This window comes from Pipistrellus kuhlii, unplaced genomic scaffold (assembly GCF_014108245.1).
Source record: "Pipistrellus kuhlii isolate mPipKuh1 unplaced genomic scaffold, mPipKuh1.p scaffold_m20_p_3, whole genome shotgun sequence".
In the NCBI taxonomy this organism is placed as follows: Eukaryota; Metazoa; Chordata; class Mammalia; order Chiroptera; family Vespertilionidae; genus Pipistrellus; species Pipistrellus kuhlii.
Window position 1 is genome coordinate 19509523 of NW_023425529.1, and position 27203 is coordinate 19536725.

Here is a 27203-nt window from a genome sequence, read left to right on the forward strand (position 1 = left end):
CTATGTTTCTAGCTCTCTCTACCTCTCTGTAAAAAAAAAAAAAAAAAAAAAAAAAAAAAAATCAATAAAAAATATATTAAAAAATAAAATAAAATACAAACCATACTTAAAAAAAAAAATCTTGGAAAAGAACTGAAGTCCTGCCATGGTTGATCCCCCGGGTGCCAGCTCCGCTGCCCTGCTGGAGAGTCCTGCACGGACGCTACCTGGGATATTTTCCGCAAGTTTTTGGAGTTTCTGCGATCCCTGCGCGCTGCCGCTCCTGGCTTGGTTCGCTACCACCACCAGGAGCGCCTGTGTCTGGGCCTCAAGGCCAAGGTGGTGGTGGAGCTGATCCTCCAGGGCCTTTGTGCGGTCCACGTTCTGAACGCCTCGTATCTCCACTTCCCGTGTCTGGACCTGCTGTCTGCGGGACCCCAAAGCTGCAGAGCAGGATCTGAGGATCGTCTCTGAGGATCGTCTCAGAAAGCCCAGGCCCACGAGGTACAGGAAAAAACAAGGGACACACATAATAGTTCCAACAGGTGATGCAGGCACGAAAGCAGCTGGAAAGTCTAGGCGTCCATCCCAGACCCCGGGGTGGAAAGCTATGAAGGAGAACCCAGGTGACTTGTCCGCCTCAGAGCAGAAGGATGTGTCCTCCAGCTCTGGGCAGCCCTGTCATTACCAGAGGGCACTTGGCTTTGGACTCCAATGAAGAAGAAAATGGCCAGAGTGGAGGAATGGAGGCTCTGGAAAACTATGAGAAGACATAGCTTGAACCCAAATCCCCACCTTCTGTGGATACCTCCCCTCTTCCAGTCCCAATGCTGGTCTGCCCCTTCCCATGACCATGTAGACTCCTCTGATAGGACCAGAATGCCATCTCATCTTGCCTGTCTCCTCCCTCCTCACCTCCACAGGCCATTTAGTGGGGATAAAGTGAAAGCCCAGTCTTGGGTTGCTTGACTCCATGGCCCAAATTATTTTGTAATGCTTGATCATTCAACTTTGGATTTGTTTAAATAAATAAAAACCTTGCCAAGCTGGTGTTGACCTATGAACCAGGAGGTCACGGTTCAATTCCCAGTCAGGGCACATACCAGGTTGCAGTCTCGATCCCCAGTGTAGGGCATGCAGGAGACAGCCAATCAATGATTCTCTCTCATCATTGATGTTTCTATCTCTCTCTTCCTCTCCCTTTCTCTCTGGAATCAATAAAAATATATGTTAAAAAAGTAAAAATTTTATGATGAAGCAGTGATTATAGCAACGTGGAACAAAAGCCATGCAAATGTTCATTCTCACCCTAGCCCATGTGGCTCAGTTGGTTGGAACATACCCCAAAAGGTGGCAGTTTGATTCCCAGTTAAGAGCACATACCCAGGTTCCGGGTTTGATCCTGGGTTGGGGCCTGTTCGGGAGGCAACCAAACCATGTTTCTCTCCCACTCTCTCTCTCTCTCTCTCTCTCTCTCTCTCTCTCTCTCTCTCTCTCCCCCTTCCTTTAAAATAAAAATTTTTTTAAAAAATTCACTCTTCTTCACCTGGTATTTTTTCCATATGTGAATATTCCCCAAAGAAAAATCCAAAGAGGGGAAATTTACGCAGATGTTCCTGGCACCTCTAGTTATACTAGTGAAGAAAAAAAAAAAATTGGAAGCAATCCAAGTGTCTAATAGGGAGGTGACTAAACAAACAACGGGATTATTACATAGCTATTAAAAATGACAGAGGTGAGGACTATGTCAACAGAGAAGTGTGTATCTGCAGGAACGTTAAGTGGAAAAAAGAACACAGAGCAGTATTTAAACACTAGTGGTTAAGGATGTGTGTGTACATTATCAAAGGTCACAGGCCAAGAAAAGAAGATAGCTGGAGTTCAGTGTTCACTGGGTCTTTTTTAAATATTCGTAGTGCCATGAATTTGTGACAATCATAGTTGAGATGTCATGCAACATAGATATCCTGGAAGTCCCCTGCAGAATAAGAGCTCTAACTTACCTACCAGGCTGTATTTTCCAAGAGATAATTTTATGCCAAATTCTCATCAAGTTATTATGAAAACAGTGCCACTTCTTTAAGAGAACAAAATACCTTTCTTTAGTTTTATTCAACAAGCAATTCTGAGAGCTTAATGATGTGCTAGAAGAGTTGCAGTCTTGTGATATATATATATATATATATATATATATATATATATGCACAAACACATGGGACACCCTCAGGTGGATATGTGCTATTATTTTCATTTTCATTTATTTGAGTGCCTGTATGTATTAGGATCTATTACAAGGAAAAGTCTGGGAGACCTTTGGCCTTTGTGAATGAAACCCCACATTTATAAATTGTCTTGATTTTATACTTTTGATGTTGTCTCCAAAAGGAATCCTGTGTATAGTCCCTGAGACTATACTGATAAAGATTAAAAGGAAAAGGTCATCATCATTCTCTAAATTTGTCTCAGATTACCATTGTAGTGCACTATGGATTAATATTTTATAGATCCTGTGATTATCTGGTGAGTAACAAAATATTAACATTGCAAAATGTATTGATATTATGTTGTAATTAAAAGATATAAACCACACATTTTCATATCTTGTCTTAGAATTTATTTTTATTCACCAAGAGCCTCAACAAATAGACGTGGCCTAGGCTTCTCTACATCTCTGGGAGGCCCTGATGGGGATTTTCACTTTATCTTTAGCACGTGGTCGTTTTAACGAGGGCCCACAATGAATCAACACCTACTTAACAAACTGCTCTCTACCAGCCATACTATTTCTGCTGCTGTGTCACTAGTGGTCAGTGAGTATCTGGCTGAGGTGAGAATCCCCTGCACTTGCCAGATACCAGATCTGCTGATTCAGACTCTCCAGGGTTGGAGTTTGGAGATCCCTGTACTTAAAGAGCTCTCTCCCTCTTCCTTCTTGCACTAGGGAATTGAAAAATCAGCGTACTCTTCTTTTTGCCCACCGCCTCCCTACTCTTGATTAGACCTGGCTTATATTTCATTTGGAGTGTTAATGTCTATGGGGACACATTTTTCCACCTCTTAATTCAAAAGCTCAGGCAGCCCTACCCGGTTTTGCTCAGTGGATAGAGCATCGGCCAGTGGGCAGAAGGGTCCCAGGTTCGATTCCGGTCAAGGACACATACTTGGGTTGTGGGCTCGATCCACAGTGGGGTTGTGCAGGAGGCAGCCAACCAATGACTCTCTGTCATCATTGATGTTTCTATCTCTCTCTCCCTCTTCCTTCCTCTCTGAAATCAATAAAAATATATTAAAAAAAAAAAAAAAAACTCAGGCAGATACTGAAGGCATCTTGACTAAGGTTATATTTACCCTTTGAGGAACTATAACCAGAATATTTTTTTAAATATATTTTATTGATATTTTACAGATAGGAAGGGAGAGAGATAGAGAGCTAGAAACGTCGATGAGAGAGAAACATTGACCAGCTGCCTCTTGCACACCCCCTGCTGGGGATGTGTCCACAACCAAGGTATATGCCCTTGACCGGAATCGAACCCGGGACCTTTCTGTCCGCAGACCGACGCCCTACCACTGAGCCAAACCGGTTTCGGCTATAACCAGAATATTTGCATCTGGACCAAAGATTCAAAAAAGTCAAGTTCAAAAGGACTGTGGTGAGTGGTAACAAATGGCGTTGTATTGATAAAGACAAAGCATAGTTACGAAGGTGGCGAAGTCCATTGTGTTCCAGAAAGATATGGCTGTTAAGACTGTCCAGATGAACCAGAGAGTTGAGACGATAATCATTTAAGGGAGAATCCAATATGGCCTTCCTTATTTTAAGGTGCGAGTGTTAGAAGAAGGATTAATACATTTGGGGTCCTGTGGTCGGAGGCCGTCAGGCTGAGCTCCAACCAGCAGGAGGCACCCACAGATGCCGTACTCCCCTTTTCCTCCTGAATGATTCCGACAACTGCCCTTCCAGGCATGCTTCACGAGCCTGGAGATAGAACCCATTCATTTAACTATTGCACTGACTAACAATGGCTACTTCCAATGAAAACCCGGGAAGCTGAATCCCTGCTGCTGTTGAGAGTATATAATTAGCTCCTTGTGCAGCCTGACCCCACAGATCGTTTTCTGACGCATTCGGCCTGCAGCGTGACCTTTCTGAGACCTCCGATATCTTCTCCCAGCTGGAGATGCCCAGAACTGCACGCAGCACTTCCTCCGGGTGTGGCCTTGTGGTTGCTTTTTTTTTTTTTTTTTTTTTTTTTTTTTTTTAAGGCTTCATGCTTATTGGATCACATTTTTCAACCACTCTCAGATTCACATAGCTTTTTATAATACAGGCGTGGACTGTAAGTGGCTATCTCAAACATAACGGTTCCTGCCCTCTCCCCCCCCCGCCCCCTTTAAAAAAAAATGATTTTGGAATTATGGCCTCTTAAGAAACACTATAATTGGTCAGCCTGGGGTGCGTTTGATGTCCTCCCAGATCACGTCATTAGCTATTCTCAGGAGAGGAAAGGCCGCGTATACCCTCCTGGGAGAATGACACACTCTGTTTCAAGTTGAGGAAGAGCCTGCTGTTCTTTTCCTGCTGTTTGGGGGAAAGCGAACACACAATGTTCACTTCCTAAATACGGGATGTGCTGTGAGGCTGGCAGGTCATTTTCCACCATGTCACATCCTTCTGGGTGAAGGCAGCAGGGGCCAGGACAGGAAAAGGCAATTCTCAGGGTGAGACAAGGCTTTCCCAGGGCAGCCATTGGCTCTCGTGAACTATAAAGCGTGCTCATCCAGAAACAGCCTCCGATTCCTCTTCCCGGAGGTAGCCAGAGGCGAATGGTAAGTGGGGAGCCTAGCGGGACACTACCTGAAACACTGCCATTGGACTTGTCATACTGGGCTCTTCTGTCCCTGGTCCGTTATATATTTTAAGTGACTTTTCCCCCACTTTGCAAAGAGATGTCTTTCCCTGGAAATTTATCCCTGGTGGGTGGAATTATGGAGGCATACAAGTAAAATTCAGACCTTGCAAGAGTCAGGAGATTAAGATTCTAGACGGGGCTCTGTGAAGGACTGGCTGCATCTAGAATCTGACTCTTTCGATTTCTTCATGAGGAAAACATCTCTGCCCTGATTATCTCACAGGATCGGAACACTCCATTCCTGTGTCTTATTTGCCACTTTAAAGAAGTTCCTGATAATGATGAGTACAGTGGATACGAAGGGGGGGTGGTGGTGGCAACTAGCAAGGATGTACTTTTACCCCAGAGGGTACAGTCTGTCTCTTTGTTAGTCATCTGTAATTGGCTTCCATTCATTTTGGTGCAAGGTCTGCCCTCAGTGAGTTGTTAAAAAAATTTGTGTTGGGTGACTATTTTATTCAACCGTTATTCATTAAAAAAATTATTGATTTCAGAGAGGAAGGGGGAATGAGAGAGATAAAAACATCAATGATGAGAGAAAAATCATTGATTGACTGCCTCCTGCACTCCCCACACGGGATTGAGCTCACAACTGGCAGAATCTAACCGTGACCTCTTGGTTCATAGGTTGACGCTCAACCACTGAGCAACACTAGCCGGGCCAACTGCTGTTCATTTTTTAAAAGGCAGCTTTCATAGTAGAGATAGAGTGGTATTAATTTAATTTAGTTTTAACTAAGCACCCATCAAAGAGCGAGACCTGATGAGCTCTCCCTAGAATAAACAGCAAAAGCCACATCTGAGGCTTAATTCTAAGATAACAGCCTGGAAGAATAACAAGCAGAACCGTTGCCCCAGGCAACCATATAACTTAGAAAGATTTGTTTCTTACACTTGATAAATAATGTGATTTTTGAGTTTTTGGTGACTTGTTGGGGTGGGGGAGACTATATTACAACTCTTATGAGCCACGTCTTCATATGACAAAAGGACTTTGTAAGCAGGCACAACCTCCTGCTTGTAAAATATTGTCTTCCCGACAGAGCAGAGGCCCTAGTGTTGCAGATGTTAGAAGGCTCCTCCTCTCCTCACGGCATTTTCTTCTTTTTTTCTTTTTGAAATTTCTATATTGATTACGGTATCACATATTTGTCCTCATCCCGCCCCCCCTTCTCACTCATGCCCCCACCCCTCTATTGTCCTTGACCACTGGTTAGGCTCCTATGGCATTTTCATCTTATGTAATAAATAACTAGTGAAGTCCATCCTTAGTGTTCCTGGGGGGAAAAGCAGAGGACAGCTTTGGTCCTCGTTGCACATGCGGATTCAAGGTCCTGAGAACTTGGGCGACCTGCCCCAGATCACAGCACTGCTCTTTTTTAAAAATATATTTTATTGATTTTTTTTACAGAGAGGAAGAGAGAGGGATAGAGAGTTTGAAACATCGATGAGAGAGAATCATTGATTAGCTGCCTCTAGCACAACCCCTACTGGGGATATGCCCGCAACCAAGGTACATGCCTTTGACGGGAATCGAACCTGGGACTTTTCAGCCGATGCTGTATCCACTGAGCCAAACCGGTTTTGGCAACACAGCACTGCTCTTTGGGAACTGGGCGCATGGCTGGCTGGAAAGGGACCCCTTTGCCCTTATGGCAGTGGCTGCTATGCTCAAGTGACCAGACGTCAATCTTTCTAAAAATCGAGACTTTTTTAAAACGCCGCGGAACGCGGGACAAATGGTTAAAAATCGGGACTGTCCCGCCAAAAGCGGGGCGTCCGGTCCCCTTATTATGCTATGCTTAGCTTTGGCCGACTGCCCCCCTAGCGTGTGGGGGCCGCGGTGGGTCGCGGAGACTCCGGAATAATGTGCGTGTCCGTGTCCCCGCAGGGCATGGAGCGGCCGGCGGCCGGGGAGCTGCAGGGCGCCGAGGCGCTGCGGCGCTTCCAGGGGCTGCTGCTCGACCGCCGCGGCCGGCTGCACGGCCAGCTGCTGCGCCTGCGCGAGGCGGCCCGGCGCCTGCAGCGCCTGCGCAGACGCTCCCAGGCGGCCCGCGTGGCCGGCAGCGCGCTGAGCGCCGCGGGCGCCGTCACCGCGCTGGTGGGGCTGTCGCTCAGCCCGCTCACCCTGGGCGCCTCGCTGCTGGCGTCGGCCGTGGGGCTCGGGGTGGCCACGGCCGGGGGCGCCGTCACCGTCACGTCCGACCTGTCCCTGATCGTCCGCCACGCCCCGGAGGTGCGCCGCGTGCAGGAGATCGCGGCCGCCTGCCAGGACCAGATGCGCGAGCTGCTGAGCTGCCTCGAGTTCTTCTGCCGCTGGCAGGGCCGCGGCGACCGCCGGCTGCTGCAGAGCGGGAGGAGCGCCTCCATGGCCCTGTACAACGCCGTCTACTTCATGGTCTTCTTCGGCTCCCGCGGCTTCCTCGTCCTCCGGCGGGCCGAGGGCGCCGCCAAGGTGAGCCAGGCCGTGCTCAAGGCCAAGGTGCAGAAGCTGGCCGAGAGCCTCGAGGCCTGCACGGGGGCCCTGGACGAACTCAGCGAGCAGCTGGAGGCCACCGTCCGGCTGCGCACCAAGGCCAGACGACGGGACCGCGACCTCAGGATCGCTGCGGACCAGCCCTCGGCGCTGTGGTTCAGAGAACATCCTTTCTCCTAAGGACCGAGGCCAGAGACACCCCCCCCGCCCCCCCAAAAAAACCCTGGGGGGGATGCTCTGGCTTGGTGGCTCCCTCTGAGTGCAAAGAATGAGGAGAAACTGTGCTTGACGTGAAGGGTCCTCGAGGCCCTTCTTTCCCCCCAGCACCGTGAACATTCTGCTGAGGACTGCTTTATTGAGCGATCCCTAGTGGAATGATGTGACCTGAACACTATTTTTTTTTTCCTTGATCAGAACCACCCAGTCTTCACATTCCTGGGCACTCGGGTTTTAAGTGGTTGGGTGGCCCCTGCCCCTGCCCTGGTGGTCTGAGCTAAGGCTGGAGAGGGTGCAGAGACATGGCCATCCTTTGGGTCCTTTCTAAAGCTCTTACTTGGCTTGGAGGTCCTCAGAAGGAAGGCCTTAGTGGGGAGACACAAGCTTGAAAGCCTCTCTTCCAGAGTTTCTGAGTACAAAAGACCTCCAGAATCCAGTGCAAAGTGACCTGCTTCTGAACAGTGTAGGAGGGTTCAGGATCCGAGAGAGGCCCCTCCCTCTGACATGCCACCTCCCTCCCCACCCCTCTCTTCTCAGCTCATCCACTCACAGGTCCAGCTTGGGGATGGAGTGGACCTTCCCGGGTGGCTTCCTATTCAGGCTCTGAGAGGGGAAACCATCCCACCTCCAAGTGCTGTCCCTGGCAGGAAGCAGCGGCTGAGGCCACGGAAGACGAAGCGACTTGCAGCTTCATTTACTGACTTCCGCGTGTACAGAAGAGAGCGGTGGCTTTGAGTTAGACAGCCCTGGGTTTATTAGGTACCCTGTCACTACTGTGCGATGGTGGCCACTTGGTCTCTTTGAGACTTGGCTTCCTGGTCAGCCAGAGAGAGATGCTAAGCCCTCACTCTGTTGTGAGTCTGACGCGAGATGAAGTGCCCAGCACAGTGTCTGGCTCCTGAGGAGCAGCCTCTGGACTGGCAGGATCGGCATCACCGGGGACCTTGTTAGAAAGGCCAGTTCTTGGACTCAGCCGCTGACTTAGGGAATCAGAAACTCTGGAGGTGCATTTAAACAAGCCCTCAGGGTGATTCTGATGCCCACTAAGGTTTGAAAACCACTACAACAGATGTTCGTTTCTCATCTCCTCAGTGCGCTTTCATAGAACATCAGGGCCTCTCTAGGAGCTCCGTGGTCTTCAGAGCCATTCCCTGAAGGTCAAGGACAGACCGTGTCCCAGAAGTAAAAGAATGTGTGTGCATCCATCAATGCATGCATCCGGGGCACCTTGCCATCGTGTTAGCTAAGGGATGTAAAAACAGTAAGCCCTTTAGAGGGCAGTGTTGCCCACTCATTGTAGAAACTGGTACAGAAAGGAATGTGAATTTATTGGAAATGGATCTTTAGTACCTTCTCTGAAAACTGCTAGACCATGTGATTTTTAATTTATTTTAGTTTTTTTAATTTATTTACTTTTTATTATTTGCATGTAATTTTATTTAATCATCACATTTAGGAAATAATAAGAATAGCAAGTGACTGGGAGACTTGAGGCTCTTTTCTGGAGATGAGGTGGAGTTTGACTTTCTGAGTTCTCCTGGAATACTTCTCTCTTCCCACGTGAAATAAAAGTGGGACGCTCTGAATAGACAGACCCAGAGCTGAGTTTTAAGCTTATCAATAGAGGCTTGACTTGCAGGAGGTGGAAATGATGCAGGCATATTTAACCTGAAGGTACTTTGCCAGCAGGTAACACTTGAGCTGAAAGGAGAATCTGTTTAGCCCTGGGCTCTGAATTACTTTTTGGGAGGGAAACAAGACAAAGGCATGTGAAAGAAGCACTTAGACCTTGGAAACCTGATGTCTTGTAACGTCTTATGGGTTATAAACAAAATAGCTTGTGTTATGGTGGCGATGTGTCATATTTTCACATTGTAAAAAGTCTATAAACTGTCTCTTGGAAAATATGATTTATTCACTTTCCACTCCTACAACTGTAATGTTGAAAAGTCTTTGAGACTACACACACAAGAACGTGGCTGTATTAGTTCAGGATTTAGCAGGCTTTTAATTGGCTCCGTTTTCTCCCAAGGTTCCCAACGATGGCAGTGTGTCTGAGGAAGTACAATGTCAATGCTGGGGCGAGGTGGTTGGTGGTTCTAAATTTTAATTTTTTCCTATAAATTTCAACCGATGTGTATCCTGGTTTGTTTTCAAGTTGGCACTGGTTTCCTAGACAACCCTGCACAGATGCTAGCATTTTGGCTCACCGGAATGTACTTCATGTTGTCATTTGTGCTAGGTATGTCATAAAGGTACAGCCACTCCCTAACGCCATCTTCTATGAATGCTTAAGTTTGGATTATATTCTTCCAATGCCTGAGCTGTTCCCTAGAAATCTATGGGGCGCTTTTGGCAGCAGCAGCGAACATTTCCTATCAGTAGGGTATTTTGACTGTATCAGAGCTCTAGGCTCTTGAAGTATCATTTCAGTGGCCCATTTTACATCTAAGGAAGAGTGTCTACTTTGGAACGACACTTTGAATAATAATTATTCAAATGCATTTGAATAATTTAATGAATTTGCTTAGCGGTTTTAATAGGAATTTATTTATGATAAAAGACTATCCATCCTCTCCATGCCTGTTATAAAGACTGGAGCTTCTATCAGGATTTAGTCAAGTTCAGTTCAATGGATGCTAGAGACAAATGTTTATTTCTTTTGTGGAAATGTGAATAAGGCTTTTCCTTATGGCCGACATTCTACAAACAAACAGATTGAAATGGTATGTTGTAACGAGAAGGAGGGAAAGGGTTATTTAGGTCACAAGCATACTCCAGAAAAAGTCCTGAGTTTGAAAAATAAATATGTTTGTACTAAAGGCTTAACTGCTGGTAGTTTCTGGGGTTTACAATCATTTGAATGGTTCTCTTTCACAATAAAGGGGATTCAAGGAAACTGCATTCTGCTCTATTGAAAAACAACCCTTAGCAAACATGCTGATCCTAATTGCTTTGATGCATTTGCCCTAAGACATCTGTCATTTCCAATATGGAGACTGTCAAAGTCAAAAGTGTGTACTGGGAATAAAAAGAGGTAGAGAGTGGTGTAGAAGCCACTTTAAATCAGATATGTCAAACAATCAGTCAACTTGATATAGTTCTCATTCAATGCCTTGGTGTGAAAAGAAAGAGGGAATTGAGACATGGAGATAAAGACACTACAGAGATAAAGAGGGATTCAAATGCAGTGGTGTGTTTTTTTCACTGTAGCAAAATTAGTTCTTTCTCCTATTGAAATAAACTGTCCGTTCCTCAAATGTTTTGATCTCTGTGATTAGTCACCTGATCTCATGTTCACCTGGGTACGAATTAATAACTGAAAAAGGGCAGATATTTAATCACTTTCATGTAGAATATTCAGTTTCAAACTGTGTAAATCAACTTTTAAAAAGCAGTTAACTCACGTACAGGAATATTCGTATTCCCTAGAAATCAGACTTCCAGCAGTTTTTCCCAGGAGGCAAAATTTCCCCACAAATCTCCAGACAACGTCACCTTACAAGTCAGTGATCTTGACCGTGCGAGGGAAATGTAATAATTTTTAGCTAAGAATTGGCGGATCCCAATATACCTAGATTCTGTTAGAAAGGAAGGTGGACATAGGACAGGGGGTCCAGCAATCCATTCAGAGAGCCTGTAGTGGTTGCCAGAGTCAGCCAAGAGCTTTTGGATGGTGGTCTCCCTATCAGAGTGCCAGCCAGCCTGAGTCTCCCCACCAGGGAGACATGCCCGGGTCCAGATGCTGTACTGTTAGTGGGTGTGCAACAACAACAACAAAAAGGCTGTGTTGGCAAGACCCTGACTGTTTGCAAAGCCAGCCACAGGCTGGGATCGTGTTTTTGCTGTTGCAATGTGTTCCTGTCTTAACAAGCATCCATTTAGTTAATTGCAATAAATCTCTCCTTGTTAAATTGACAGAAGGTGGGGATGTTAACTTTTTTGCTCCAGGCAAAAACCCTGGGGAATTCTGCTGTGGTCTGGAATAAGACAAAGAGTGATGTCAGATCTTAGATTTTTACTCTTTCTTTTCTGTCTCTTCACAATTTTTGCTACATACTTTAGGTTCTATATGGTAGGCCTTGGCAGCTTTAGGCTCATCAGCATACCAAGTCTAGCATGAGAGAGAAGAGAAGCACATTTAACTGATAGTTCAAGCAGAAGTCCCAGAATTAAGTCTTGCTGGCCTTGATTAGCCTTACTAGGACATTGTGCACACTGTTGAACCAATCATTGTAATAGAGAGGATGAGAGACATTCACCAGTTGGCTTATTCTAGGTCATGTGCTCCACCCCTGGGTCCCAAGAGGGATGGGGAGATCTGAAGTAGTGGGCTGGTTTTACAGTTGACCCACCTGTATATCACACTCTTTCCTAGGGTGATGTCTTCTAAGAGTATCATTTCAAGCCTGGGGTGTTTCTTGGACTCCTTTCTTTTTGGCAGATGTTGAACTCACCAAAACCTTGCTCCTTCAGGTGACCACTTGTTCCGATTGATGGCACACGCACTGTCTGAGCAGCACTTCAAAACGTACGAAGAAGTGGAAAACTGGGTCTCTGAATGGTTTGCCTCGAAACAAGGAAAGTTCTATTGGGACCGTATCCACAAATTACCTGAAAGATGGGGGAAATGGGTAGCTAGCGATGGACATTACTTTGAATAAAGCACTTTTGATGTTTCTCCAGAAATTACCTTGTTTTCTTTGGATCACAAAATCTGCATTACTACTAACTGGTAATGGCCAATTGGAATTATTAACTGGTTAATAGTTAATCCACAATTTGAAAGAATCTGTGATGAGTTATTTATTTATTTTTAAAAATATATATTTTTATTGATTTCAGAGAAGAAGGGAGAGGGAGAGAGAGATCGAAACATCAATGATGAGAATCCTTGATTCCTGCCTCCTGCACACCCCTACTGGGGATTGAGCCTTCAATCCTCTTCTCTTAACCGACCGCCCCCCCCCTCCCCCCCCTGCCATGTGCCCTTGACTAAAATCGAACCCAGGACCCTTGACCCAAATCAGCCAGGGCTGTGTCACTTATTTATTATCTGTCTTCTCCATGAGGGTAAAGGGTGCTGCCTTTGTCACTAAGCATATCACGTAGCCCTAGTATATGGTAGGCACTCAACAAATTTTTTAATAAAGAAATGCAATAATAATTATAATAAATAGTACTGTGATATCAACCTGTTTAAAACTCTATGGTTAGAAAAGTAAGGAGCCAGGACCGGTTTAGCTCAATGGATAGAGCGTCGGCTTAGGGACTGAAGGCACCTGGGTTCGATTCCGGTCAAGGGCATGTACCTTGGTTGCGGGCATATCCCCAGTAGGGGGTGTGCAAGAGGCAACTGATCGATGACTCTCATCGATGTTTCTAACTCTCTATCTCTCTCCCTTCCTCTCTGTACAAAATCAATAAAATATATATATATATATAAAAAAAAAGAAAAGTAAGAAGTATCCTGGGTGGGGATCTGAAGGGCATATTGGAGGCCCTGGTCATCGGCCCCTTCCATACTCGGTTCAGTTCCTCAAGTCCACACTCATTCCTAACTTTTCCGCTGGGTTTCCGCGAAAAGCCACACCCCTCCGGTTTGCTGATGCAAAACCCGGCATGGCCGCAGGGCGGCGCCCAGAACACGCAGTCGGGGGAACGACAAACTACATTAACCAGCATCCCGTGCGCCGCCGCCCCACTTCCGGAGCCGCCGGACAGCATGGCGGCGCCCGAAGAACCCGGCTCCTTTACCGAAGCGCCCCAGCCGGCCGTGGAAGAGGAGGAGGAAACGAAAACGTTTAAAGACCTGGTGAGGGTGGTTCCTCTCCGTCCTGCTGGCGCCAGGCGCAGGCAGAGGCCAGTCGCCTTCGATCTCGGCTGGTGGGGAACAGGAGCAGCGGGGCCTAGCTTAGGTGTCCCCCCGAATTTCTGAAGCTCGGGGTCCGGACGCGCTCCCTCACCGTCTGGGTTTGGTCATGGGGGGAAGGCCCAAGTGAGAGCCCCGTTGGCGCTTTTCTCCACTTTGATGAGGCTTCGTTTGGGCTTTGGAGTAAGAAGAACCGCATTCGAATCCTGACCCAGCCTTTCCCTAGGGACGTGGTCGGCAAACTGCGGCTCGCGAGCCACATGTGGCTCTTTGCCCCATTGAGTGTGACCCTTCCACAAAAGACCACGGCCTGGGCGAGTCTATCTTGAAGAAGTGGCGTTGGAAGAAGTTTAAGTTAAAAAAAAATAATTGGCTCTCCAAAGAAATTCCAATTGTTGTACTGTTGATATTTGGCTCTGTTGACTAATGAGTTTGCCGACCACTGCCCTAGAGCAACTTGTTACGTCTCTGTGCCTCCTTTCGACATCAGCAAGTTGGGGAAGCACCTCCTAGCATTATGAGGATTAAATGGAATAACAGGTGTCAAGAGCTTGGCTTTGTCCCTGGTGAGCAGTAGTCCATAGAAGGAGCGCTAGATGCCCTTTGAATGAGATGTAAGGGACCCGTGCCCACGATGCCAGCCGGTGGCTCTGACAGCCATTGGATGAGGGTGGGGGAAGGGAGTGTGTGCTGCTCTTTGCTAAAGTGTGTGTATTTTTTATTTTTAATTCCAAGGGTGTGACCGATGTGTTGTGCGAAGCTTGCGACCAGTTGGGGTGGACAAAGCCCACCAAAATCCAGGTGGAAGCTATTCCTTTGGCCTTACAAGGTAGGTTGACATGAAACATGTGACCTGGGACAGATTCAGTATGAACTTAAGATTGTGTCAGAGAACTGCTTCTTGCCTACTTGAAGTGAAATAAAAATATCCTCTCTTTTGAGTTTTGGTGGAGTGTTGGCTTTTGTAAAAGTTCTCCAGTTTTCTTTTCTTTTTTTTTTTCTTTTCTTATAATATGATTTGTGAATCACTTATTCTGTGAAATGTCATATCGTCACATGTTATGTTTTCTGTTGAGAGAGAGGGAGGGAGAGAAACATTGATGGGGATCGAACCTATAGCAAGGGTATGTGCCCTGACGGGAATTGAACCTACAACCCTTCGGTGCTGGGGATGACAGCCCAACCGCCTGAGCCACCCTGGCCAGAGCTGAGCTTACTTTGTATAAGGAGCTTTAGTGTCTGCGACCTAAGGAAGCACTGGATTGAAATGTACTGACAAGAGACTTGTTAGAAAGCATGACTCTCTTCTCGGCTTTTTGGCTAAGATCAAGTGTAATATCTGTTCTTATCAGTTTAGTATCTGATACATCCTCTATCTGATGATACTATATTAAACTAGAGGCCCAATGCATGAAATTCGTGCATGGGTAGGGTCCCTAGGCCTGGCCTGGAATCGGTAGATTAGATTCCCTCCCTCCCTGCCTCCTCCTTCCCTCACCACCAGAGTGCCTCCACCACCACCACATGGTTCCCCTTGCCTCCCCCTTTCCTCACTCCTCACTCCCTCAGTGCCTGGCCAGAGCTGCTGGTTGCCCGCCATGTTCTGCGCTGTCCCTTGGTGGTCAGCGCAATACATAGGGAGTGATCAAACTCCTTGTCTCTCAGTCTAATTCTTGAGCAGACACTTTGCATATTAGCCATATATATATATATGTGTGTGTGTGTATATATATATATATATGTGTGTGTGTGTGTGTGTGTGTGTATATATATATATATATATATGCACACACATATGTATATGTATATGTATTTTTTGGATAGGAATATGGATTAGGAGTTTGCTCTGTCCACTCCACACATTGACCCAGTATTGCAATACCTCTGGGAATGGTGCACCAAAAAAAAACCCCAAAACAACAAAAAAAGAAATCATGAATAATAAGTGCAGATTTACGTAAGGGTTTCTGGAATCCTTGTTAGTATCTGGAGGTGTTGAGAACTTGTGCTGTAAGACATGCTTACCAGACTTGCAGAAGAGTGGCTGATGACTAGTGGGACTGGAACTTGCAGGGTGAACTTTAACAAGAGGAGAAGTGAAATCCTGTTCCTAGATTCCCCAAACTCAACTGTACAGGATTAGGGTGGGTGGTAAAAAGACACCCAGAATTGCTAACTGAAATTCATTGAGGTCCTCAGAGAAAGTGAGGTACATTACCATAAGAGAAGGCTGACATTCTTACCGCTTTGAGAATCAAATAAAAATTATAGAGTTTCTTCCCAGAAAAAAGCACATAAATATATCTACACATAACATTTATTGCTCTGAATTTATTCCTCTCCCACAAGTCCCAGGTTAAGAACTGAACTAGCTCGAGAGAGAGAATAGTGCTTTGAACTGTGTTTCTAACCCTGCATTTCTTCTGAGCCCCATGCAAGTATGCCCAGGTGGTTTTTAGCGATTTCTCTGAGCTCATTGTAGGAACCTCTGGCTCCCTATGTCCAAACCAGAGTCACCGGAACTAATTTTTCTGTAGTCCCAATCAAAATTTATGGCCTTTGAGTTTCTCATGCTAGAAACCTTAGTGTCAAATACATTTCCTTTTGGAACTTTCTAAATTTCACTGGTTTCCATTCTCAATGCCTTGTAACTCCCTTGGTATCCTAATTGATGTCTCCTTTTCCTGTGTGTTCCCCATTCTGGGAGTTTGGTTTATATTAAATGGTAAAGAGCAGAGTCATGTTCAGGCTACTTCAGGGGGTTAATGTCTTGGAGAGGAAGCCTCAGCAGCCACGCAGTCAGGAACCATGGAGGTCATTGCTGAGGAGGAAGCCATTCCATCGGGCACTGTCCTGGTGGTTTGGCTTGGCAGGTATTTTCCAAATCTTACCCGTAATAGCTTAAGGAATTGCTTATGACATTCTTCCCTCAGAAGAAGGGACCTGGACTGTTAGCTCCGTGCCTCCTCCCTGTGCCATCAGGCAGGCCTAGTTCATCTTCCTAATAAGTACCATTGGTCATGATATTCCCTGTTCAGATTCTTCAGATCCCCTCACTTATCGGAAGATATCAAAACTCTTTGGCAGGGCTTATGAGTTTCCTTTCTAGCCTCATTCTTCTCCCCTTTCCCCTTAAGATGTCTGCTCCAGCACATTGTGCAGCTCACTCTCCCTACTGTGTCTGCTATGTTTTTTAAAGCTTTCAGCCTCTCTTCCTCCATCATATGGGAATGCCCTTTCTTTCCTTCTGTGCTTACTTGCAGATTTAACTTACTCATCACTTCTTTTAGCTTTTCCTGACGCTTTAGGGCAGAAAGTTACTCCTTCCTTTGTGTTCTCACTCTATTTTGCAGGGGCTTATATTAAAGCTCTTATCACACCGTTCTGTATTTGTGTATTGTGTCCCTGGATTTTGAGCTTATCTGGAGCAGAGACCATGTCTTCTGTCTCTTCAGCCTTATTCTGCCCCCAGTTCCTCAAATATTTATTCAGTGTTTACTTTGTGCCCAGCATTGTGTCATTGTAGAAAATGTGGAAATAGCAGAGAAAGTTTCTATGAGAGGTTTTCTTTCTTTTTCCACCCCCTAGGTCGTGATATCATTGGGCTGGCGGAAACCGGCTCTGGGAAAACAGGGGCCTTTGCTTTGCCCATTCTGAACGCGCTGCTGGAGACGCCCCAGCGTCTGTTTGCGTTGGTCCTCACCCCCACCCGAGAGCTGGCATTTCAGATCTCGGAGCAGTTTGAAGCCCTAGGGTCTTCTATTGGAGTACAGACTGGTAAGTTCTAAGAGGAAAGGAGTCTAAGGGCTCCTTCACTAGTTGAGAGTGAGTGTGAAAGGAGAATGGAAGGAAGTATAATTAGCATACGTTTATTGGCCAAAAAGCTGATATGGTATTTTAGCTTTGGGGAAAGTTGTATATTTAAGTAGAAATATCTAGCATTGGCTTTTAAAAGGTGATCAGTGAACTATGGAAAAAATTAAGGGCCTCTTTCCTATGTTTCTTTTTTTTTTTTTTTTTTTTCTCCCCCTGTAGCTGTGATTGTAGGTGGAATTGATTCAATGTCCCAGTCTCTGGCCCTGGCAAAAAAACCACATGTAATAATAGGTGAGTAGTTGCCAAAGGTAAAAGATGCTGGCAGTGATGAATTGGAGAACATCTACCAATGCTGGGTGTTACTTTCTTGTGTGGAAATGTTAGCGGCGAATGTGGACCTCAGGTTTTGTGTTCGGCTAGGAAAGAATTCAGAGCCAAGAACTCTAGCTTGGGAGGCAGTTTCTTTAGCAAGCAAAGCGAAAGTACACTCAGAGGGAAGAGTCGCATGGGCTGCTCAGAGAGCTGCCCTCGTGTATTGGCAAGGGCTCCTTTTTAAAAATATATATACATATATATTTATTGATTTCATAGAGGAAGAGAGAGGGAGAGATAGAAACATCAAAGATAAGAGAATCATTAATTAGCTGCCTCCTGCACACCCCCTACTGGTGATCCAGGCCTCAGCCTGACCAGAATCGAACCAGAAATGGAACTGTAACCTGCTGGTTCATAGATTGATGCTCAACCACTGAGCCATGCTGGCTGGGTTTAGCTGCTTCTTTAAGCTGACCTATCAGGGCCTTTCCCATTCCCGTCTCCTGTTCTTGTACATGAGTCATGAGGTCATTCTCCAACCCTTTGTTCCTCTAAGGGGGTCTAAACCACGTGACCAATGACATGCTAGGTGGGGAAAGGTCACCCTGGGGCAAGGTGCCAGCCTATAATAGTTGGCTCTTTAGTTTTGCTAGGCACCTGGGACTTTCCACCCTGGTATCATTCCATACATTGCTGCTCTGGTCGTGCCTAACTGCTTACTCTAACAGAAAGACTTTGAAGAACAGATTTTGTAAACCTATTTAATTTTTAATTTCTGAAATTGAGAGAGGTGGTGATGTTTTTGTCCTTGTTCTTAAATATTGCTCTTTCTCCTCAATCTTTCTTTGTAAGCAACTCCTGGTCGACTGATTGACCACTTGGAAAACACAAAAGGTTTCAACTTAAGAGCTCTCAAATACTTGGTCATGGATGAAGCAGATCGAATATTGAATATGGATTTTGAGACAGAGGTGAGCTTACAATTTCCTCCTTTTACAGCAACTCAAGTGCACCGTTTCAAAATTTGATTCATTGCACACCTGCCTTATGGGGATGCTGCATCATTATCAGCTAATTTAAACATTTGCTGCCTTGCTGAGACCGGTTTGGCTCAGTGGATAGAGTGTCGGCCTGTGGACTGAAAGGTCCCGGGTTCGATTCCGGTCAAGGGCATGTACCTTGGTTGCGGGCACATCCCCAGTGGGGGTGATGCAAGAAGCAGCTGATCGATGATTCTCTCTCATCGATGTTTCTAACTCTCTATCCCTCTCTCTTCCTCTCTGTAAAAAATTAATAAAAAAAAAAATATAAAAAACATGTATTAAACATTTGCTGCCTTTTTCATTTGTGGTGCTCTTCCCATTGTTAGTGCCTCACCATCCGAATATAGTTGGACTCCGATTTCAGAGATGGGGAATATCAAAACCAGATTTTCTTTTTCCATTTCATTTGATATAGACCTTTTTTTTTTTTTTTTTTGATGACCTACTCTTCATAGCTTATTTATTTGATTAACACCTATTCTCGACTTTTCTCTTAGATTAGTTCTAATGTACTAATTTAAATTGCTCTTTTTTTCACTGAATCACATTTTTTTTTATAGCATTTGGTATGGTATCAGATAATAAATATTTTGTAAAATTTAGCTGGATTGAATTGAATTTTTGAACCCCCAAATCCCCACAGTGTTGTATTTAGTTTGTTACTCTATTCTCTGTCTCCTTCACAAAGAAATTTGCAGGTGTCTGGTCTAAATATTGTATTGATACCCTTTCCTCTTTGTGCCTTAGGTTGACAAGATTCTCAAAGTGATTCCCCGAGATCGGAAAACATTTCTCTTCTCTGCTACCATGACCAAGAAGGTGAAATTTTTAGGACTTCTTATTTATAAGATGATTAATGCAAACAACAATAATAGTAAAACTAGAAAGAGCATTTGGGAATCAGAGTACTATTCCAGGTTTTGTTTTGTTTTTCTTTAGGTACAAAAACTTCAGCGAGCAGCACTGAAGAATCCTGTGAAATGTGCTGTTTCCTCTAAATACCAGACGGTTGAGAAATTACAGCAATATTATATTTTTATTCCCTCTAAATTCAAGGTAAAGTGTTCCCTCTCCTTCCTTACCAAAACATCTGGAAATGAGTCAACTCTTGATTAGTTAAGAGCTGTGCTACAGATTGGAGTTCTTTCTGTTTGCTTTGGAGAGCAGGCTGTGGTTCGGTTTATCGCTGATAAAGTCAAACATTCCACAAATTCACAACATACTAAGTAAACCACAGTAATGAAATTATGATATAATTCCTTCCCAACCCCATCCTTGAGGTAGTTTTTCTTTTGTGTGCTTATTATAGCTTTTTTTTGTAGTCAAGGGACGCTATGTTTTGTGTTGATGTGAGGACTTTTTTTGGTTGCTGAGTACAGATCTCCTTGTTCTTGGCTCAAGCTGTATGTGGAATTCAGAGTTCATAGAGATGATGATGCTGGTTAAGAAGTGCAAAGTTGACCTAGCAGGTGTTGCTCAATGGTTAGGTCAATTTCCAGTCAAGTTACATGCCCTAGTTGAGGGCTTAAGCCCCAGTAGGGGGGCATGCAGGAGGCAGCAGATTAATGGTTCTTATCACTGATACTTCTCTCTGTCTCTCCCTCTCCCTTCCTCTTGGAAATCAGTAAAAATATATGTTTTTAGCCCAAGCCAGTTTGGCTCAATGGATAGAGCATTGGCCTGAGGATCCGAAGGGTCCCAGGTTCAATTCCAGTCAAGGGCATGTACCTTGGTTGCAGGTTCCATCCCAGCCCTGGTTGGGGCGCATGCAAGAGGCAATCAATTGATGTGTCTCTCTCACATCAATGTTTCTTTCCCTCTGTCTCTCCCCCTACTTTCCACTCTCTTGAAAAATTAATGGAGAAATATTATCCATTATTTAGAATTAACAAAAAATGAAATAGAGTGCAAAGCTGGCAGCTAGGGGTTTGTATAATTGAGAAGCAAGTATAAGTTTAGACTTTTATGGAATTTATATGTCCAAGACCCCAACCTTTTCTTCCAGGTTCATTTACATGTATTATCTTTTATTTGTAATTTAGGATACCTACCTGGTTTATATTCTAAATGAATTGGCTGGAAACTCCTTCATGATATTCTGCAGCACCTGTAACAATACTCAGAGAACAGCTTTGCTACTCCGAAATCTTGGATTCACTGCCATTCCCCTCCACGGACAGATGAGTCAGGTAAAGATTAGGTGGCATGAGAAAGATAAACTGTATAGCAATAGATTTGTACAGTAATAACACAGGGCTTTACTGCATCTTCCCATGATTGATTTTATGCGCTTGGAGTGTTGCTCTGGATGCTTACTTCCTCCTTTCAAGATAAGCAAGAGATTCTAGTTAATTCCTTAGGTAGTTTCTGATATGGATGCTATTGAGTTGATTTATTCAGCCCTAGTGGTAATAGTGATTCTCTGATCTCTAAGGATTTTTAATATATTATTTCCCAATTATCTATTATGTTAATTCTTATGTTATGCTAGTATTTTCTAGCCTTAGTCTTAAATACTAGTGGCCCGGTGCACGAAATTCATGCATGGGGTGGGGGGTTTCCCTCAGCCCAGCCTGCACCCTCTTCAATCAGGGACTCCATGGGGGATGTCCAACTGCTAGGATCAGGCCTAAACTGGCAGTTGGACATCTCTCTTGCAATCTGGGACCACTGGCTCCTAACCACTCACCTGCCTGTCTGCCTGATCGCCCCTAACTTCCCTCTCCTGTTGGCCTGATCTCACCCCTAACTGCTCTCCCCTGTCGGCCTGATTGCCCCTAACTGCCTCTGTCTGCTTGATCGCTCCTAACTGCCCCTCGGCCTGATCTCACCCTCAACTGCCCTCCCCTGCCTGCCTGATCTCGCCCTCAACTGCCCTCCCCTGCTGGCCTGTTTGCCCCCAACTGCCCTCACCCATCAGCCTGATCTTGCCCTAACTGCCTTCCTCTGCTGGCCTGATCACGCCTAACTGCCTCTGCCTCAGCCCCCACCACCATGGCTTTGTCCAGAAGGAAGTCAGATGTCCAAAAGATGGCCATTGATCCAATCTAATTAGAGTATTACCTCTTTAGTAGTATAGGTAGATTATATAGGATAGGATTGCCTAAATGGGCAGGGGAAAGCCTTTTTCAGCAGAAGGAGATGCTCTTGGTAGACAGAAATACATAATCTCTATATCTGGACTGATAGCCAGTCACATGCACTATACTGCCAAACTGGTCATTAAAAATTGAACTGCTTTCTTACACCTTACACCAAACAGCTGTTGCCCTTAAAACCCCTCCTCAGCCCCCACCTTAAGTTCTGCCTTTGCAGTTCACCCAGATTAGGTTCTGGTTGGTCGGTTTCTATGCCAGTCAGTATCTCTAGGCCTGTCTTCAGGTCTATCTCTGGGCCTGATCAGAGAGGCGGGGCTGATCAGCAGAGGCCGGGAGAGAAAGAGAGGCAAGAGCTGATCAACAGCTGCCATGGAGGCTGTGGATTAGACCCTGCTTTTCTCTCTGGGCTTCTCTCTGGCCTTGATCCACAGCCCCCTTGGCAGTAAATGCTAGGTCCCTGACTACAAGACTGACTTCTGGTATTTGGTCGTTTTGGACCCTGGCTCTCTCTCTATAGATTTTGTTGTTGTTGTTGCTTTCATGTTTCTTTTTGACCCGTGAAGTCCAATCTGGACTTGGGGGGAAATATCCTTTGAAAAATTTATCTCTTGTATTTAATATGTCTAATTGGTATGTCTTATAGTTTCCAAGAATCCTTAAATTATTTTCCTCATTTTAGAGCAAGCGTCTGGGATCCCTTAATAAGTTTAAGGCAAAGACTCGTTCCATTCTTCTAGCAACTGATGTTGCAAGCCGAGGTTTGGACATACCTCATGTGGATGTAGTTGTCAACTTTGACATTCCTACCCATTCCAAGGTGAGTCCTTTTCTGACCTGATTTCTAGTCCCAAAGTGAAATTGAGGTATAATTCACATGTAACATTATATTCGTTTCTGGTATACAGGGTAAAAGTTAGATATTTGTATCACATGTAACATTATATTCGTTTCTGGTATACTGGGTAAAAGTTCGATATTATAAATGATCATTATAATAAGCCAAGTTAAACATTTGTCACCACACAAAATAATCTTTTTTTTTCTTGTGATGAGAACTTTTAAGATCTATTCTCTAAGCAACTTTCAAATATGCATTACAGTATTACAAACTATAATGTTACATTCCCATGACTTTTATAATATTTCATAGTTGGAAATTTATACCTTTTGATACTGCGTCCCATCTCCTTACCCATTTCACTCCCCTAATCCTCCTCAACCTCTGGCAACACCACATTTGTTCTCTGTGTCTATGAGCTCAGTTTTTTTGTTTCTGTTTTAGATTTCACATATAAGTTAGGATCATATAGTATTTGTTTTTCTCTGAACTATTTCACTCAGCATAATGCCCTCAGGATTCATCCATGTTATCACAAATGGCAAGATTTAATTATTGTTTTTTATGGCTGAATAATATTCCATTGTATTGAGAATGTATTGTTTTTTTAATTTTTATTGATTTCAGAGAGGAAGGGAGTGGGAGAGAGAGACAGAAACATCATCCATCAGTTGCCTCCTGCACACTCCACACTGGGAGCCTTCAACCCGGGCATGTGCCCTGACCAGGAATTGAACCGCGACCTTCTAGTTCATAGGTTGACGATCAACCACTGAACCACAGCTGGGCCAGAGTATATTTCTTAATGAAATGTTTACTGTGTTTTCTTTTTCTTTTTTTGGTCCATGATTAATTAAGCATCAAAAACTAGGAAAGGCCCTGATCTATTCATTTTTACCATTTTGCACATGCCTGCAGATATACTATTAATAAAGGTGAATGAAGGTAGCCAGAGAGAAGTGTTAAATAATGATCACAGTCTGAGAGGTAGATGCAGCATGCTGATCTTTGTCAGTCTTATTTCTTTAGAAGTGACAGCTTGTGGTCCTTAGTGTATCTCGGTTTTCTCAATCTGGACACTATTAACATTTGGGGCCAGTGAATTCTTCGTTGTGGTGGCTGTCCTTTGTAGTGTAGGATGCTTAGCAGCATTCCTGGCCTCTACCCAGAGGTGCCACTATGACAAATAGATATGTTTTCAGATTTTTGCAAATATTCCCTGGGGAGGACAAAAATCACCCCTGTTTGAGACCAACCCGTATCTCTTGGCTATATATTTAACTGCTGTAGACAAGGTGCTGTCTCATTTGATTTTCACAATAACTCTGAGTTTGGGCATGTCTTTTATCCCTGTTTTATAGGTAAGAAACCAAGGTTCAGACAGGTTATGTGATTTACAGACAGTTGTGTAGCTGGGAGGTGGTAAAACCACAGCTGTGACCCAGATCTGCCTCTAGATCCAGTGCTGTTTTTCTCTACTCCAAGATAATATGCTTAGTGACCATGTAAATATGCTTTGTTGATTTGTCTTTCTATAAAAGAAAGGAAAAATGGGGTCAGTTTGTGTTGTGAAATAAAATAGGTGATGCAGATTTATCTCAACAAAATTTTAAATCCATTTTTCCATGTTCCACTACAAATTTGTTTTCTTTCAGAGATTTACAGTAAGACTTTACATGCATAGTGTTTTACTTATACTACATGTAACTCAAATTCGTTTACCCTTTTGTTTCAGGATTACATTCACCGAGTAGGTCGGACAGCTCGAGCTGGGCGCTCCGGGAAGTCCATCACCTTTGTCACACAGTAAGTGAATCGGGGTCGGGGCAGAGCAGTTAAGAAAAGAGCTGAGTTTGGGAACAGACTGACTTGAAACCTGACTCTACCAGTTACTAGAATGGTTACTTTACCTCCCTGATCCCATTTTCATCATTCGTGAAATGGAAATAATGCCTACCTTTGGAAAAGTCTGAAAACATGTTTGTCACAGTGCCACCTGGTAGAGGCCAGGAATGCTGCTAAGCATCCAGCAATACAAAGGAAGCCCCCACAACAAAGAATCCTCTGCTCCTAATGTTAATAGTGAGGGTTTTAATGAGACTGGAGATGTTGTCTTCAAGGTCTAATACAGTGTTTGGTATATAGAAGGACAAAACCCACCCTATTATTTCTTTAGCTGCTAGAGCCAGAGAGCAGTGGCCTTCCCCTCAACTCACAGAATTAGAATAACTATTTCTGATTTTCTTTTTAAAGGAAAAATTTTATATACCCAGTCCTTTTCTGGGAGTACAGACTGTTGGGGGATTTTCTAGTGGGCTATGCACAGAATATTGCATTTAGTTAGTATTCTGAAAAGGAATAATAGATTCAGTATTGTTTAACACTGGCTCCTGTTGCACTGTATAATGCAATACCTATTTTGGAACGGGCTGACATGTGCATTGTCAGTCCACCAAAGCCCTGCCAATGTTTCTTCCTCAGATATGATGTGGAACTCTTCCAGCGCATAGAACACTTAATTGGGAAGAAACTGCCTGTCTTTCCAACACAAGATGACGAGGTTATGATGCTGACAGAACGTGTGACTGAAGCCCAAAGATTCGCCCGAATGGTATGCAACTTATTTTTTTAACCACCTTTTTTGCAAATGATATTATCTGTGTGCTAGATATTGTATTAGTCCTCATAATAAAATGCAGGAGCTAGGTTATAATTTATTCTGAATTTAAGAATAAATGCATTTCTAAGCATGCTAAAACTTCGAGATGGTAGGTCCATCATTAGACCCTACAACTAGGTAGTTGAATCAGGATTCAGACTCAGTCTCACCACAGTGACCACGTTCTCGGCCACTGTTCATGTTTCACATGTGGCAGGAAAACCTTCGGACTTGAGATCAGATGTCCCAGTTGTGACTGATTTCTCAGAAACAGTTCCTCACCAAGCAGTTCCTATCCTAATTTAGAGAGTAATACTTACCTTGGAAACCTTATGGGGTTCTATGAGCACCAGATGAGCTAATATAAACTGCATAATTGCTAATAGTAGCAGTAACAGCAGTGGAGATGAGAAGATTTTAAAGGAGAATCTTTGCAAGTATTTGCTCCCTGGGATTCTAGTCTGAGGGACAGAGGAAATTTGCCCATGGGGTGCCTTGGAGTAGCTGAAGAGTGGACTTGGTTTTGTTTTTCTTCCAAAATAGAATTCTTTGATATTTTTGTTTACGTGTGCATTGGAGGGGGGGAGGGGATTCAGAAAATACAGAAAGTATTCAAATAGTAAATAGAATGTATAAACCACCCCGCACAGAGAACCATAGGTAATCTTTGTCTATATTTCTTTTTTTTTTAGCCATAATTAGACTATCTAATTGTATATGATTTTTTTATTTCAGCACATTAGATCCATGTGATCATTTCTTCATTGCTACAAAGAATTGTTATGAACATGTAACATGATTTACATTGATATGTATTTAGGTTTTTTGTAACTTCTTGTATTTTAACTAGCATGGTTGAACAGTAAGTTCAGCCTAGTAAGTACAGTTTTGAATACTTGTCTTGTTTCCTTAGAATAATCCTTAGAACTGTTGGGCTGAGGAGTATACAGTTAAAATTTGAATTCACATGGAATGCTGCATTGCCCCGTAGAAGAGCTGTCGCAGTTTACACTGTCAGTGAATGTCCTCACATTTTGGTCAATACTAGATACTACCATTCTCTTAAATCTTTGCTAGTCTGCCATGTGAAAATAATAGCTTATTGTTTTAATTTATATCTTTGATTGTTAATTAGGTTAACATTTTTGTATATTGGGGTTTTGGTCTTATTCCTTCGCTAATCATGGTTTGATTTATTGGAGGGGAGACCAGGATGTGTAACTCACAGTGGCGGAGGTTCATTTTCGGTCCCGTCCTTTCTGTGTTGCAGGAGCTGAGGGAGCATGGAGAAAAGAAGAAGCGTGCACGGGAGGATGCTGGAGACAATGATGATACGGAGGGCGCCATGGGTGTTAGGAACAAGGTGGCAGGAGGGAAAATGAAGAAACGGAAAGGCCGTTAGTCTCTTTTATAAAGACTTGATTTCTGCTTTCTGTTGTGTGAAAGAGGATTTAAGAAGAGAAAGAAACCTCCTCCGGTAGAGTTCTTCAGACTGAAATCTCTCAGAATTATGTCCAGAGTCTGCTCAGCTGCCTCAGTACTTACTCTCCTTTCTTTGTTGGAGTGTCATGACTGCAGAATGTTTTGGTTCCTGCTCATGTCATGAGTAGAATGTGCGCCCTTCTGTCACTTCACACAGACCTGTTGCTTTCTCAGCTGCAAGTCAAAGACTAGCACTTGACCTGGAATTGTAAAGAAGCGTCTGCATCGATAAAATGGGGATACCTAGGGTACCTAAGCAATCTCAGCTTGTGCTTTGTTAGACCTAATGTGAAATAATAAATTTAAATATTATTTTTAAAAGATTGGAACTTCTTGAAGACCTTTATAAGTTAAAGTACTCAAAGATTTAAGAAGATCTTGCTCATAGTTAAGAAATTAACAGTGGCAGTTACGTGGCAAATTCATTGGTTGTTCTTAATTTAAGTTAAATGACATTTAAAATTAGCAAAGGAACAAGATGAGGAATGGCTTGGAA

General features: G+C 44.0%; 2 protein-coding genes and 1 pseudogene across 3 annotated transcripts; all 3 read left to right on the forward strand.

The window, feature by feature from the left end:
* Nucleotides 1-4392: 4392 nt before the first annotated feature.
* On the forward strand, nucleotides 4393-11353 carry APOLD1 (apolipoprotein L domain containing 1). The gene is made up of 2 exons (XM_036455915.2): nucleotides 4393-4809; nucleotides 6784-11353. The coding sequence occupies exons 1-2, from the start codon at nucleotides 4807-4809 to the stop codon at nucleotides 7546-7548; spliced, it is 768 nt and encodes a 255-aa protein (XP_036311808.1). The 5' UTR covers nucleotides 4393-4806; the 3' UTR covers nucleotides 7549-11353.
* Nucleotides 11354-13292: 1939 nt separating this feature from the next.
* Nucleotides 13293-27024, forward strand: DDX47 (DEAD-box helicase 47). 2 transcript variants are annotated; one of them, XM_036455913.2, is made up of 12 exons: nucleotides 13293-13399; nucleotides 14192-14285; nucleotides 17045-17233; nucleotides 17492-17563; nucleotides 18440-18558; nucleotides 19378-19449; nucleotides 19570-19686; nucleotides 20673-20819; nucleotides 22408-22545; nucleotides 24302-24372; nucleotides 25048-25177; nucleotides 26496-27024. In XM_036455913.2, exons 1-12 carry the CDS (start codon nucleotides 13310-13312, stop codon nucleotides 26625-26627), a joined length of 1371 nt encoding a protein of 456 aa, XP_036311806.1. In that variant the 5' UTR covers nucleotides 13293-13309; the 3' UTR covers nucleotides 26628-27024. The 2 variants fall into 2 exon arrangements, with proteins under 2 accessions (XP_036311806.1, XP_036311807.1); XM_036455914.2 differs by lacking the exon at nucleotides 17492-17563 and having other exon boundaries at nucleotides 13295-13399.
* On the forward strand, nucleotides 14757-14868 carry LOC118730914 (annotated as a pseudogene).
* Nucleotides 27025-27203: the final 179 nt, after the last annotated feature.

Coding starts and splice junctions, on each gene's coding strand:
- DDX47 (XM_036455913.2), top strand. CDS start 13,310: ATGGCGGCGCCCGAAGAACCCGGCTCCTTTACCGAAGCGCCCCAGCCG. Junction 18,559..19,377: donor ATATGGATTTTGAGACAGAG/GTGAGCTTACAA, acceptor TTTGTGCCTTAG/GTTGACAAGATTCTCAAAGT. Junction 24,373..25,047: donor TCCATCACCTTTGTCACACA/GTAAGTGAATCG, acceptor TTTCTTCCTCAG/ATATGATGTGGAACTCTTCC.